This window comes from Mustelus asterias, chromosome 14 (assembly GCF_964213995.1).
Source record: "Mustelus asterias chromosome 14, sMusAst1.hap1.1, whole genome shotgun sequence".
Classification (NCBI taxonomy): domain Eukaryota; kingdom Metazoa; phylum Chordata; class Chondrichthyes; order Carcharhiniformes; family Triakidae; genus Mustelus; species Mustelus asterias.
Window position 1 is genome coordinate 7,344,120 of NC_135814.1, and position 16,268 is coordinate 7,360,387.

The window sequence follows — 16,268 nt, forward strand, 5'->3', positions numbered from 1 at the left end:
TGAGGCTGATCTCTCGCAGAGGTCAGTGTGTTCAGAAGGGGCAGGACAAGGGGTATGTATCATAGAATCATAAAATCCCTACACTACAGAAGGAGGTCATTCAGCCCATCGAGTCTGCACCGACCACAATCCCACCCAGGCCCCACTCCCGTAATCCCACATATTTAACCTGCTAATCCCCCTGATACTAGGCTCAATTTAGCATGGCCAATCAACCTAACCTGCACATCTTTGGAGTGTGGGAGGAAACCGGAGCGCCCGCAGGAAACCCACGCAGACACGGGGAGAATGTACAGACTCCACACAGTGTCTCAAGCTGGGTATCGAACCTGAGTCCCTGACAGCAGTGTGCTAACCACCGTGCCACCGTGCCACCGTGCCACTGAGAGGACGGACTGGAGAGAAAAGTCACTCAGTCACCAAGAAGGACTGGATGTTCCCTTTTCCCCCTTCAATATATAATCTGATACTATGCAGAAGTAAACACGATTAGTAACAAACTCAAACTATTTTATGACCTCCATTTTGTCTACAATGAGGTTGGATCAGATTGGCATTTGGAGAGGCGAGATACCAGTTGCATGATGCTGTTTGTGATGGTCCCATCATACTGTCTACAGCTATGGGACTGAGTGGGGCTGGGGGAATGTGCCAGACTGTGAGCTAGAGTGACGCAGTTAAGAGGCAGTCACATAAATGGAAACAAAAAGTCAGTGGCGTTTGAGTGGAAAGATGAAGCAAGATGTATTTAAAGCTACAAACATTGGCAGTCTTTATAGAATATTGTTATTTTAAAGTGGGCTACTTTATCCTGGATGGTGTTGAACATTGAGAATTGTGGGAGCTGCAGTCATCCAGGCGAATGGAGAGTATTCCTTCACACTCCTGACTTGTGCCTTGGAGGTGATAGACAGGTTTTGGGAGTCAGGACATGAGTTACTCATTGCGGAATTCCCAACCTCTGACCTGCCCTTTTAACCCCAGTATTTCTGTGGCTGCTACAGTTTAAGTTTCTAGTCAATGATGATGCCAGAGTGGGATTGGACGTTGGTAATGTCAAGAATGTGATAGGGTGGTGCTTAGGCTCTTTCTCATTGGTCAGTTGTGTGGCATGGCTATTACATGCCAGATTTTCTATCCAAACGTGTGTACTAAAGAATGGACATTAGTTGACAGAATTACTTCAAACTTTAGGAAGGTGTTTTTGACATCTTTCACCAGGCCTTGATTTGCTCACATGACACTTCTCTCAATTTACTCCGTGGCTTCTCCAGGTTTCAAACCAAGCTGAGCTGCCACTGTCTTCACAGAGCAGTTTCTGAACTATTGGCATCACCTCTGACCTTATTGACCAACTGACCGCCATTCTGAACTATCTTCAATCTTGCTGAACTTATCCTGACCCCTCTGACTCTGACTTTCTCTCCCCACCCACCACCTCCCCAGCTGGGCTATGTCTTTGATTTGATTTTGATTTATTATTGTCATATGTATTCGTATACAATGAAAAGTATTGTTTCTTGCGCGCTATACAGACAAAGCATACCGTTCATCGAGCACGTAGGGGAGAAGGAAAGGAGAGAGTGAAAAATGTAGTGTTACAGTCATAGCTAGGGTGTAGCGAAAGATCAACTTAATGCAAGGTAAGTCCATTCAAAAGTCTGACAGCAGCAGGGAAGAAGCTGTTCTTGAGTCGGTTGGTACGTAACCTCAGACTTTTGTATTTTTTCCCGACGGAAGAAGGTGGAAGAGATGTCCGGGGTGCGTGGGGTCCTTAATTATGCTGGCTGCTTTGCCGAGACAGCGGGAAGTGTAGACGGAGTCAATGGATGGGAGGCTGGTTTGCGAGAATCTGTCCCCCACTGGGCCACCTTTAATCCAGCTGAACTACATTCGACCTCAGGGACTCACGTGGTGAGCCCAGGAACCCAAGTAAGCCGCAATGCATCGTTTGATGATGGGGTCTATCCTCTGTGGCTACATTTTACCCACACAGAGATACCCCCAGACAAACTGAAACGAATGCCGGAAAAATACTTGGTTCCAATAAAATGCCTTTGATGAACTTGCAGCCACAGCACAAGTTATAATTGACCACAGGTGTTTGCGATCCATTCTTTGGTGACTGCCCTCAATTCCTGCCTCTTGCATTCCACACCATTACTTCATTAAGGCATCTGTAATTTAGTAGACAAGCTCATGCTTCCAAATTGACGTAAGGTATAATTAGCAAAGCATTCAAATTTATATTCCCCAACAATCGGCCAAACCTTGTGTGAGCTTTGCATTATCCCTTCCATTCTTGTGTGTGGCCTAGTGCCAATGGGACTTGGCTCTTGTACAATATCCACCACGAACTCCCCATTCTCAACGTCTTGTCAACAACTTTGGAGTATTGCTTCCCGCTCTGGGCGCTACACTTGAGGAAAGAAGATGTGAGGGCAATGAGAGAGAGAGAGAGAGAGAGTTCAGAAAGGATTGATGTGAATGGTTCCAGGAATGAGAGACTTCAGTTACGTGGATAGATTGGAGAAGTGGGGACCTTGGAGGACAGAAGGCTGAGAGAGGGTTTGATAGAGGAGTCTGGAGAGAGACGATAGGGAGAAACTATCACCAATGGTGGAAGGATTGAGAATGAGAGGGCATGGATTTGAGGTGATTGGTGAAAGAAGCAAAAGCGACATGAGGAAAAACGTTTTGAAGATACTGCCTCCTCCTTCTGACACACACACATATGACTTAGTTTTACTGATGTAACTTGTATTAAGAATATCTAGGGACCCTGACAACTCCAGTTTGCCAGAGCCTGAAATAGCATCTGAATGGATAGAGTGGCCTTTGACAGAACGGTAGCATTGGAGTTGTTACTGAAATAACTCCACCGAGGTCAATGTCCCTTCACCAAATGTAGATACATTTACATAGTCAGCAACACTCAGACAGATACTTCCTCGTACAGAGTATAATCCCCGAGTGCCAGTAACCCTGACACTCCACATCATGTACACATGTAGGGCTCCCTGATTGGACAAGCCAATACTGCCTTACATAAGAACATAAGAACATAAGAAATAGGAGCAGGAGTAGGCCATCTAGCCCCTCGAGCCTGCCCCGCCATTCAATAAGATCATGGCTGATCTGAAGTGGATCAGTTCCACTCACCCGCCTGATCCATATAACCCCTAATTCCCTTACTGATCAGGAATCCATCTATCCGTGATTTAAACATATTCAACGAGGTAGCCTCCACCACTTCAGTAGGCAGAGAATTCCAGAGATTCACCACCCTCTGAGAGAAGAAGTTCCCCCTCAATTCTGTCCTAAACTCACCCCCCCTTTATTTTGAGGCTGTGCCCTCTAGTTCTGGTTTCCTTTCTAAGTGGAAAGAATCTCTCCACCTCTACCCTATCCAGCCCCTTCATTATCTTATAGGTCTCTATAAGACCCCCCCTCAGCCTTCGAAATTCCAACGAGTACAAACCCAATCTGCTCAGTCTCTCCTCATAATCAACACCCCTCATCTCTGGTATCAACCTGGTGAACCTTCTCTGCACTCCCTCCAAGGCCAATATATCCTTCCGCAAATAAGAGGACCAATACTGCACACAGTATTCCAGCTGCGGCCTCACCAATGCCCTGTACAGATGCAGCAAGACATCTCTGCTTTTATATTCTATCCCCCTTGCGATATAGGCCAACATCCCATTTGCCTTCTTGATCACCTGTTGCACCTGCAGACTGGTCTTTTGCGTCTCATGCACAAGGACCCCCAGGTCCCTTTGCACAGTAACATGTTGTAATTTTTTTCCATTTAGATAATAATCCAATTTGCTATTATTTCCTCCAAAGTGAATAACCTCGCATTTGTCAACGTTATACTCCTTACTCAGGGAGCTCGTATTCTAAGAGATCCACATCATGGGCCTCATTAAAGTCATTACAGTTACTGACAGAGTAAACCAGACATGAGTTCAACACCTACCATGTGAGACAGATTCACACCGTGAGTGGTTAGGATCTGGAATGCACTGTCTGAGAGTGTGGTGGAGACAGATTCACACAGCGAGTGGTTAGGATCTGGAATGCACTGTCTGAGAGTGTGGTGGAGACAGATTCACACAGTGAGTGGTTAGGATCTGGAATGCACTGTCTGAGAGTGTGGTGGAGACAGATTCAATCGAGGCTTTCAGGAGGGAATTTGATAATTAGCTGAAGAGGAATGGTTCTGGGGAGAAGGTAGTTGAATGGCATTCAGAGAGCTGGTACAGACATGATGGGCCTAATGGTCTCCTTCTGTGCTGTATCCACTCTGCAAACTTTCATTTAACTCATGCATTTTGTATAGGAAAACACACAATGATGACCATACCTCAAATACTTAATTGGATGCAATTTGGGATATCTGGAGATTATGAAAAGCTTTATAACAAATGCAAAACAGCTATTCAAAAATGTCTCAAAGCACAGTCAAAGCACTCAAGAGAGAAACATCCACAAGGGGGCACAGGTTCAAGGTGAGAGCGGGTAAGGTTAAGGGAGATGTGCGGGGAAGTTTTCCACGCAGAGAATGGTGGGTGCCTGGTACGTGCTGCCAGAGGAGGTGGTAGAAGCAGGCACATTAGCAACATTTAAGAGGCATCTGGATGGGTACGTGAATAGGGAGGGAATAGAGGGATATGGACTGAATAAGGGTAGGAGGTTTTTAGTTTAGTTAGGGCATCATGATTGGCACAGGTTTGGAGGGCCGAAGGGCCTGTTCCTATGCTGTACTTTTCTTTGTTCTCTCTTTGTTCTTTAATGAGAGAACAGTAGCATATTGGTAATATCACTGGGTTCGTAATCCAGAGGCTCAGGCTAATGTTCTGAGGACCTGGGTTCAAATCCCACAATGGCAGCTGGTGGAATTGAAATTCAATTAATCAAATCTGGAATATCATTGATTGTTGTAAAAACCCACCTGGTTCATTGATGTCCCCTTTAGGGGAGGAAATCTGCGTCCTTCCCCAATCAGACCTACATGTGACTCCAGAGCCACAACAATGAGGTTGACTCTTAACTGCCCTCTGAAATAGCCAAGCAAGACACTCAGTTCAGAGGCAATTAGGGATGGGCAATAAATGCTGGCCTTGCCAGTGACACCCACAGCTCATGAGAGAATAAATAAAAATTCAAATTCTGACATCTAAAGAGATATTTGGATACTTATCCCGGGATGTTGGATGGTGCCTGATCTAATACTTTCTTAGTAGGACAACACGGTGGCACAGTGGTCAGCGCTGCTGCCTCACAGCACCAGGGACCAGGGTTCGATTCCTAGCTTGGGTCACTGTCTGTGCGGAGTCTGCACATTCTCCCCATGTCTGCGTGGGTTTCCTCCGGGCACTCCGGTTTCCTCCCAAAGTCTGAAAGACTTTTGATTTGATTTGATTTATTATTGTCACATGTATTAACACACAGTGAAAAGTATTGTTTCTTGCGCGCTATACAGCCAAAACATACCGTTCATAGAGAAGGAAACGAGAGAGTGCAGAATGTAGTGTTACAGTCATAGCTAGGGTGTAGAGAAAGATCAACTTAATGCAAGGTAGGTCCATTCAATAGTCTGACAGCAACAGGGAAGAAGCTGTTCTTGAGTCGGTTGGTACGTGACCTCAGACTTTTGTACCTTTTTCCCGATGGAAGAAGGTGGAAGAGGGAATGTCCGGGGTGCGTGGGGTCTTTAATTATGCGAGCTGTTTTGCCGAGGCAGCCATGCTGGTTAGGTGCATTGGAGAGTCTGCACATTCTCCCCGTGTCTGCGTGGGTTTCCTCTGGATGCTCTAGTTTCCTCGCACAGTCCGAAAGACGTGCTGGTTAGGTGCATTGGCCATGCTAAATTCTCCCTCAGTGTACCCGAACAGGCACCAGAGTGTGGTGACTAGGGGACTTTCACAGTAACTTCATTGCAGTGTTAATGTAAGCCTACTTGTGCCACTAATAAATAAGATTAAAACTTTAAATACTCTCCCTTTTTTCTCCCGTTTTCTCTGTAGATGATAGCAGAGCACATGAAGAGGAAATGCAAGTGCCATGGCACGTCTGGGAGCTGCCAGCTGAAGACCTGCTGGCAGGTGACGCCGGACTTCAGGATGGTGGGCACCCTGCTGAAGCACAAGTTCTACAACGCCACGCTGATCAAGGCCCACAACCGCAACACGGGCCAGGTGGAGCACACGCACCACCACCCGCACCGCAGGAAATCCAGCGCTGGCGAGCTGGTCTTCTTCGAGGAGTCGCCCAACTTCTGCGAGAGCGAGCCCAAGCTGGACTCGGCGGGGACCCGGGGCCGGATCTGCAACAAGACCAGCCCCGGCCTGGACAACTGCGAGAGCCTGTGCTGCGGCAGGGGCCACAACATCTTGCGGCAGACGCGCCAAGAGAGGTGCAACTGCAAGTTCCACTGGTGCTGCTACGTGGCGTGTGAGGAGTGCAGAGTGACCGAGTGGGTCAGCGTGTGTAAATAAGGAGCGGCGGAGTGTAAAAAAGAACAGAAAGAACGGAAATCAAGCTGGGGACCAACACAAACCAAGGAAAAGGACACAGTTCAGCCAAAGAGACGTTGGGCCCTATATTTCTGCACTGCTGTATTTGGAAGCATGCCTTTGGAGGACTGGCAGAACAAACTTCCACCCACCCCCACCTCACCCCTTCCTTTCCTCGAACCAGGCTGAATCGTTCCTCAGAACTCTCTGGAATGAGGGCCGCAAACTTCTGCCAAATGAATTGATTTCCCCACCTACCCCCACCCCGGCTTCCTTTCTCTTTGCACCTTTACAACGGAAGAGGTTTGAACATTTCACAGGACGCACTCTGCCACAGCAAAACTTAGAGACTCAGGAATTACCTTAAAGACTTTTAACAACCCAGAGAAAGACAGGGGAGGTCAAAAAAAAAGAAATGTGTAATTATCTGTAATAGCGTGTTCACTTTTTTTTCTTATTGCTGGTGTTTAATGTATTATAAGTTATTTTAATATAACGGATACTTGTACATTTGGAAAGTATTCGGTTAATGCTGTGTTTAGTGTTAATATTAAACAGAACCTCAAAGTGACGAGCTATTGCAATCATTGCCTGTGTGTCAGTATCAGGGACGGAACTGCACCTACGGTGGGTTTAAGAGCACAAGGGGGTCCGATCTATCCTGGGAAAAGCAGAAAGTTCTGGAAAAACTCAGCAGGCCTGGTGGGATTGCTGTCAGTACAGACTCGATGGGCCGAATGGCCTCCTTCTGCACTCTATGATAACCCACCTTTCGAGTACAATAAAATTCTGCTTTGGAACGGTGGCACAGTGGTTAGCACTGCTGCCTCACAGCGCCAGGGACTCGGGTTCAATTCCCCGGCTTGGGTCACTGTCTGTGCGGAGTCTGCACATCCTCCCCGTGTCTGCGTGGGTTTCCTCCGGGTGCTCCGGTTTCCTCCCACAGTCCGAAAAATGTGCTGGTTAGGGTGCATTGGCCGTGCTAAATTCTCCCTAAATTCGAACAGGGGGTTTTCACAGTAACTTCATTGCAGTGTTAATGTGAGCCGACTTGTGACACTAATAAATAAACTTAAACTAAACTAAGAATAGAGGCAGTATTTGTGATGGGTTTTATGCTGTTAAAGTGGGCGGGAGTCAGGCAGATGGAGCAAGAGAAGTCAGAGATAGTTTAGGGAGTGAGGAGATAAAATGAGAAAGATGTCATGGAAGACAGAGAAGAGGAATAGTAATGACAGCATTAAAACACAAGGCTTGGTCAGCACTGGTGTTAATAGCAGAATAAAGGTCAGCACTGTCTGAAAGCAAAATAGCAGGAGGTGTTAATAATAGAATCATCCTGGGGTCTCTGACTGGAGGGTGAGATAATTACTTTTCCCTGCGTTTCCTTTTACGGGATCATAGAATCCCATGGAATAGAATCCCTGCAGTGCAGAAGGCAGCCATTCGGCCCATCGAGTCTGCACCGACTCTCTGACAGAGTATATTACCTAGCTCTTTTTCCTGCTTTGTTCCTGTAAACCCAGACATGACTAATCCATGACTAGTCCATCTAATGTGTACATTTTGGGACACCAAAGCACAATTTACCACGGCTATTCCACCTGACCCGCACATCTATGAGCATGGGAGGAAACCGGAACACCCAGAGGAAACCCAAGCAGACACGGAGAGATCGTGCAGACTCTGCACAGACAGTGACCCAAGGTCAGAATTGAACTCATAAGACCGTAAGACATAGGAGCAGAATTAGGCCACTTGGCCCATCGAGTCTGCTCCACCATTCAATCATGGCTGATATTTTTCTCATCCCCATTCTCCTGCCTTCGCCCCATAACCGCTGATCTCCTTATTAATCAAGAACCTATCTATCTCTGTCTTAAAGACACTCAAGGACCTGCCCTCCACAGGCCTCTGCAGCAAAACGTTCCACAGATTCACCACCCTCTGGCTGAAGAAATTCCTCCTTATCTCTGTACCTGGATCCTTGGCGCTGTGAGGTAGCAGTGCCAGGCACCGTGCCACCGTGCCGTCTCTTGGTTCACTAAAGGGACAACAACAACTTGTATTTATATAGCACCATTAATGTAGTAAACTATCCCAAGAATTTGACAAAAGCGTTATTCAGTCAGGCAGAGATAAATTTTAAGGAGTGTCTTAAAGGAGGAAAGGGAGAGATAGATTTGGGAATGGGATTCCAGGACCTAGGCAGCTGAAGACACCAGGTTAGAATCACGGAATGGTCACAGCACAGGAGGCCATACAGCTTCTTGAGTTGTAGAATATCGCGTCTGCACCGACCACAACCCCACCTAGGCCCTATCCCCATAACCCCATGCATTTACCCTACTAATCCCCCTGAGACTAAGGGGCAATTTAACATGACCAATCCAGCTAACTCACATATCTTTGGATAGTGGGAGGAAACCGGAGCACTCGGAGGAAACCCACTCAGACATGGGGAGAATGTGTAGACTCCACACAGACAGTGACCCAAGCCCGGATTGGAACCCAGGTCCCTGGAGTGGTGAGGCAGCTGTGCTAACCACTATACCACAGTGCCTTCATGTTCCCTGAAAGAGCAATTTAACCATTCCTGCTCCCTCACCATTTCCCCGCAGATCTGCAATATTTTTATTCTCTTCAAGTGTTCACCAATTCCCTTTTGAAGTCAATGTTCAGCCCCCACCACACTCTCAGACAGTACATTCCAGATCCTAACCACTCGCTGAGTGAATCTGTCTCCACCATGCTCTCAGACAGTGCGTTCCAGATCCTAACCACTCGCTGTGTGAATCTGTCTCCAACACACTCCCAGACAGCGCGTTCCACATCCTAACCACTCGCTGTGTGAATCTGTCTCCACCACACTCTCAGACAGTACATTCCAGATCCTAACCACTCGCTGTGTGAATCTGTCTCCAACACACTCCCAGACAGCGCGTTCCACATCCTAACCACTCGCTGTGTGAATCTGTCTCCACCACACTCTCAGACAGTGCATTCCAGATCCTAACCACTCGCTGTGTGAATCTGTCTCCAACACACTCCCAGACAGCGCGTTCCACATCCTAACCACTCGCTGTGTGAATCTGTCTCCACCACACTCTCAGACAGTGCGTTCCAGATCCTAACCACTCGCTGTGTGAATCTGTCTCCAACACACTCTCAGACAGTACATTCCAGATCCTAACTACTCACTGCATCAAAGTATTTTTATGTTGTATTTGCTTCTTTTGCAATCACCTTAAATCTGTGTCCTCCAGTTCTCAATTCAGCCAACATAGAATCATAGAATCACTACAGCCCACCAAGTCTGCACTGATGACAGAGTATCCTCACCAAGCCCGCTCCCTACCCTATCTCCGTAACCCCATGCATTTACCCCACTAATACCCCTATATTACGCACCTTAGGTCATTAAGGGGCAATTTAGCATGGCCAATGTATCTAACGTGCAGAACCTGCACATCTTTTAAGTGTGGGAGGAAACCAGAGCACCCGGAGGAAACCCACGCAGACACGGGGAGAACGTGAAAACTCCGCACAGACAGTGACCCAAGGCTGGAATTGAACTCAGGTCCCTGGTTAACGGACCATTCCATTGTCTGCCCCTCACTCGCTCCGTTTCCGGGCGGGCGGGCTGGTAAAATTCCGGCCTCCCTCTCTACTTTGCTCAGGCCTCCCCCGAGATTTTGAACACCTCGATCAAATCTCCTCTGGAGCCTTCACTTGTATAAGGAGAACAATTCCAGCTCCTGCAAACTATCTACAGAGCTCAACTAAGTGACTGTCAAACAAAGCAAGTTCACTCCTTTCCTTTCAGGCAATCAAAGTTTAAAGTTTATTTATTAGCCACAAGTAAGGCTTACATTAACACTGCAATGGAGTTACTGTGAAATTCCCCTCGTCGCCACATTCTGACGCCTGTTCAGATAAATGTACCTAGCCAGCAGGTCTTTAAGACTGTGGGAGGAACCAGGACCACCCGGAGAAAAACCCACGCAGACACGGGGAGAATGTGCAAACTCCACACAGACAGTGACCCAAGCTGGGAATCGAACCCGGGTCCTTGGTGCTGTGAGGCAGCAGTGCTAACCACTGTGCTACCGTGCTGCCCCTTAGAAATAAGGAATGCAAAATGGTGACTCTGGCGTGATTAACTGGCACCGTACATCGAATTTTAGGTGAACAGACTTTCCAATCAAATTGATTGAATGATTCTTGACTCTTAATCAAATCGCTCTTTTTCACATCTCCAATATTTTATCACTAAAATGAAAATTTTACAAGGAAAATTCTAAACAAAACTAATTTTTTTCTGGTTTTTATCCCATATTGCTTAGAGGAGGCCCTGCAGATTACTCATTATTTCACAGAGATGCTAACACAATGCTGCAGGGTTAGCAACTTTAATGAGAGGCCATTTTTAACATGGTGGCGTTCTGCATTTAAGTTTATTTATTAGTGTCACAAATAGTCTTACATTAACACCGCAATGAAGTTACTTTGAAAATCCCCTAGTCGCCACACTCTGGCGCCTGATCGGGTACACTGAGGGAGAATTTAGCATGGCCAATCCACCTAACCAACGCGTCTATCGGACAATGGGAGGAAACCGCAGCACCCGGAGGAAACCCAGGCAGACACAGGGACAACATGCAGACTCCACATAGACAGTGACCCAAGCCGGGAATCGAACCCAGGTCACCGGCGCTGTGAGGCAGCAGCGCTAACCACTGTACCACTGTGCCACCGTGAGGAGGTCTCACGGTGCAGTGGGTAATGCCCTTACCTTTGGGTCAGAATCTCCAGATTCAAGTCCCACTCTGTACATCCCTCCAATATACCTGCTGGCAGTGAGGGGAGCTTCCTCGGAGAGTTTCCTTCAATCCGGAAGGCAAGCAGACTCATGGAACTATCCAACGGTCACTAATTCTCTCACAGTAGGTGGAGGAGGTGTTCGATGTCATAAACTGTGTCTGCGCCCATTGGAACCCTTGAACTCCTCAATCCTCTTTAAAGTTGGTTTGCTTTCTCTCCCCTTACTTCCAAAGTTGTTCCGAAACTGAACTGCATCTACCGCCCATCCTGCTGTTGTTCAATCTGGATCATAGTTTTCATTTCATTATAACTTCTGCTCCCTGTGGCTTTCTGTATCTATCTGTCCCAATTGTCCTTTATTCCATGTTCTGGAAAAAGATTACAGAAGGACGTCATTACCCATTACACCAGTGCTAACTCTTGGAAAGGCATATCCATCAAGGCTTTTATGAGAGGTTCATGTGGGCCATTAACAGCCGTATGGAAGTACTGGGCCGAATGGCCTGTTTCTGTGCTGTAAGTTCTGTGCAATTTCATTGATTTAACTTCTTCATTTTTATTTTCAATTTGATAAAGTCAGACACAATTAGTTATAAAGACCAGTACTGACCGGTCCTCAATAACTTAGGATTCCTCACCAGCTGAGTGGTTTTATCCAATGGTATAAAGCTTAATGGGTAGACTTTACAGAACCATAGAATCACTACAGTGCAGAAGGAGGCGATTCGGCCCATCAGGTCTGTACAGACCCTCCAAAAGAGCATGTTACCCATGCCCTATCCTTGTAACCCCACCCACTTACTCCACTAATCCCCCTAACCTAGACATTTTGGACACTAAGGGGCAATTTAGCATGGCCAATCCACCTAACCTGCACATCTTTGGACTTTGGAAGGAAATTGGAAACACACACAGACACGGGTAGAATGTGCAGACTCAACACAGACAGTCACCCAAGGCCGGAATTGAACCCGAGCGCTCTGTGACAGCAGTGTTAACCAGTATATTGCTTGTTAATTTATCTTTGAGAGTTTTGAGGGGTTTCTGATGTTCTCATCTCTAACTCCTCCAGGCAGAAAGAAACAAGAGTAAGACTTGTCTACTGCTGAAAAAGAAACATGCTGCTGAAGCTTTGGTCTTGCACTCATCAGGACAGATTCACAACAATGCCAAATCTTAATGAGAGCAACACTGTCTGTGTGGGCTCCCTCCGGGTGCTCTGGTTTTCTCCCAGGGTCCGAAAGACATGCTGGTCAGGTGCATTGGCCATGCTAAATTCTTCCTCAGTGTACCTGAACAGGCGCCAGAGTGTGGTGACTGGAGGATTTTCACAGTAACATCATTGCAGTGTTAATATAAGCCTACTTGTGACACTAATAAACAAACTTTAAAACTTTAAAATTTATACCCCATGAGAATAGAGTGTTGATTGATTGATTGGCAAGTGGATTCAGATTGGCAGAGACATTGCCATGGAGATGCACCAGGGAATAGTTAACTGCCAAGGTTTAGTTTAAATTCAAACCAGACAAGTTTGGTCAACAAATTGGCATGGGAAATGAACCGGGCAATGGCTTTCTCTCAAGCTTTTGTTTATTTGAAAAAAGCCATAATGCATGGGTGTGATCTTTTTGTTTGCAAAGGGTAGGCCTCTGTGTGAACCTATGCAGTTTCTAGCATTCGTAAGTAAGTCACATTGCAAGCCTGGCTGATAATCTTGAATTGGTTGTTAGCGTAACTCTTAGTGCAATTGGGATTACTTAGTAAGTGCTGTCCAATTGCAGAATCACGTCTAATGTTGGACACAATGGCCGGGATTTTCCGTTCCCTCCACCCATGGAGTGCATTCTGGTTCTGCCAAAGTCACTGGCATTTTCCAGGCTCGCTGGCTGCGCGACGGAAGACCCACCGCGGGGGTCACCTTCAGCTGGGCTGGAATATCCCACTGGCAAGAAGGGCTGGAAAATCTCACTGTTTGGAGTTTTGCAAGCGCAGGCTGGTTGAGCACAGTTATACATTGCAAGCGGTTGAAGGGTCGGATATCCCAATGACTTTGCAAAATCACCCATTCACCTCTCAGCGTAGACAGGTAAAAAAAAGTAAAGTTTATTTATTAGTCACAAGTAAGGCTTACTGTGTAGACCAGACCAGGTAAGGACGGCAGACTTCCTTCCCTGAAGGATATTAGTGAACCAGATGGGTTTTTTTGACAATTGACAATGGTTTCATGGTCATCAGTGCAACGAAGTTACTGTGAAATTTCCCCAGTTGCCACACTCCAGCGCTTGTTCGGGTCAATGCACCCTAACCAGCACGTCTTTCAGACTGTGGGAGGAAACCGGAGCACCCGGAGGAAATCCACGCAGACACGGGGAGAACGTGCAGACTCCACACAGACAGTGACCCAAGCAGGGAATCGAATCCGGGTCTCTGGCACTGTGAGGCAGAAGTGCTAACCACTGTGCCACCGTGCTGCCCAGAGTAACTCACATCATGATGCATACACTTCCCAGTTCCCACCCATACAAATCTCCAAGGAAAAGTGAAAAAACAGATTAGGGAGGAAAATGGAGCTAAAATATAATTCTCTCTGATTCCCTTAGGCAGTTGAAACTAGTCTAAGGGATCTCACGGGTCCTAGTATTTTTTCATTGATTTGTGGGACATGGGCGTCGCTGGCTGGGCCAGCATTTATTGCCCATCCCTAGTTGTCCTCGGAGGGCAGCTGAGAGTCAACCACATTGCTGTGGCTGTGGAGTCACATGTCGGCCAGACCAGGTATGGATGGCAGATTTCCTTCCCTGAAGGACATTAGTGAACCAGGTGGATTTTTCTGACAATTGACAATGGTTTCTTGGTCATCAGTAGGTTCTCAATTCCTGATTTTTAAAAATTGAATTCAAATTCCAACAGCTGCCGTGGCGGGATTCGAACACAGGTCCCGAGAACATTAAAAAAGTGTGTTAACCAGGGTTCAAGGTAAACACATTCGTCTTCGAGTGAAGGGCAAGGCTGGCAGAAATAGGGAACCCTGGATGACTCAGGATATTGAGGCCCTGGTCAAGAAGGAAGAGGTACATGACATGCATAGGCAGCTGGGATCAAGCGAATCCTTTGAAGAGTATTGAGGATGAAGGAGTAGAGTTAAGAGAGAAATCAGGAGGGCAAAAAGGGGACATGAGATTGTTTTGGCAGATGAGGTAAAGGAGAACCAAAGGGCTTCTGATAGATATAGGACAGATGTCAGAGGTAGGTTCTTCACTCAGAGAGTAGTAAGGGCGTGGAATGCCCTGCCTGCAGCAGTAGTGGACTCGCCAACATTAAGGGCATTTAAATGGTCATTGGATAAACATATGGATGATATTGGAATAGTGTAGGTTAGATGGGCTTTAGATTGGTTTCACTGGTCAGCGCAACATCGAGGGCCGAAGGGCCTGTACTGCGCTGTAATGTTCTATGTTCATAAATACATAAAGGGCAAAAGAGCAACAAGGGAGAGAGCAGGGCCTCTTAAGGATCAACAAGAGATCGGTGAGATCCTAAATGAATATTTCTCATCAGAATTTACTGTTGAGAAAAGCATGGATGTTAGGGAACTTGGGGAAATAAATAGTGATGTCTTGAGGAGTGTACATCATACAGAGAAGGAGGTGCTGGAAGTCTTAAAGCGCATCAAGATAGATAAATCCCTGGGACCTGATGAAGTGTATCCCAGGACATTGTGGGAGGCTAGGGAGGAAATTGCGGGTCCTCTAGCCGAGATATTTGAATCATCGATGGTCATGGGTGAGGTGCCTGAAGATTGGAGAGTGGCAAATGTTGTGCCTTTGTTTAAAAAGGGCTGCAGGGAAAAGCCTGGGAACTACAGGCCAATGAGCCTCGCATCTGTGGTGGGTAAATTGTTGGAAGGTATTTTGAGAGATAGGATTTACAGGCATTTAGAGACGCAAGGACTGATTAGGGACAGTCAGCATGGCTTTGTGAGTGGAAAATCATGTCTCACAAATTTGATTGAGTTTTTTGAAGGGATAACCAAGAAGGTAGATGAGGGCAGTGCAGTTGATGTTGTCTACTTGGACTTTAGCAAGGCCTTTGATAAGGTACCGCATGGTAGGTTGTTGCATATGGTTAAATCTCACGGGATTCATGGTGAGGTACCTAAATGGATACAAAATTGGCTTCTTGACAGAAGCCAGCGGGTGGTTGTAGAGAGTTGTTTTTCAAACTGGAGGCCTGTGACCAGCGGTGTGCCTCAGGGATCAGTGCTGGGTCCACTGTTATTTGTCATTTATATTAATGACTTGGATGAGAATATAGGGGGCATGGTTAGTAAGTTTGCAGATGACACAAAGATTGGTGGCATAGTAGACAGTGAAGAAAGTTATCTCCAATTGCAACGGGACATTGATCAATTGGCCCAGTGGGCTGACGAATGGCAGATGGAGTTTAATTTAGACAAATGCAAGGTGATGCATTTTACTAGATTGAACCAGGGCAGGACTTACTCAGTTAATGGTAGGGTGTTGGGGACAGTTACAGAACAAAGAGATCTAGGGGTACATGTTCATAGCTCCTTGAAGGTGGAGTCACAGGTGGACAGAGTGGTGAAGAAGGCATTCGGCATGCTTGGTTTCATCGGTCAGAACATTGAACATAGGAGTTGGAATGTCTTGTTGAAGTTGTACAAGACATTGGTAAGGCCACACTTGGAATACTGTGTGCAATTCTGGTCACCCTATTACAGAAAGGATATTATTAAACTGGAAAGAGTGCAGAAAAGATTTACTAGGATGTTACCGGGACTTGATGGATTGAGTTATAAGGAGAGGCTGGATAGACTGGGACTTTTTTCTCTGGAGCGTAGAAGGCTGAGGGGTGATCTTATAGAGGTCTATAAAATAATGAGGGGCACAAATCAGCTAG

The 16,268-nt window shown here is 46.5% G+C and overlaps 1 protein-coding gene across 1 annotated transcript in view; it reads left to right on the top strand.

Annotated features, from left to right (window-relative positions):
• The window catches only part of wnt10a (wingless-type MMTV integration site family, member 10a), a 71,272-nt gene extending 64,181 nt beyond the window's left edge, over positions 1–7,091 (top strand). Inside the window, exon 4 of the mRNA XM_078229144.1 lies at positions 6,033–7,091. Coding sequence (XP_078085270.1) covers positions 6,033–6,503 — 471 coding nt within the window. The 3' untranslated portion in view covers positions 6,504–7,091. The remainder of the gene's footprint in view (positions 1–6,032) is intronic.
• The last annotated feature ends 9,177 nt before the right edge of the window (positions 7,092–16,268 follow it).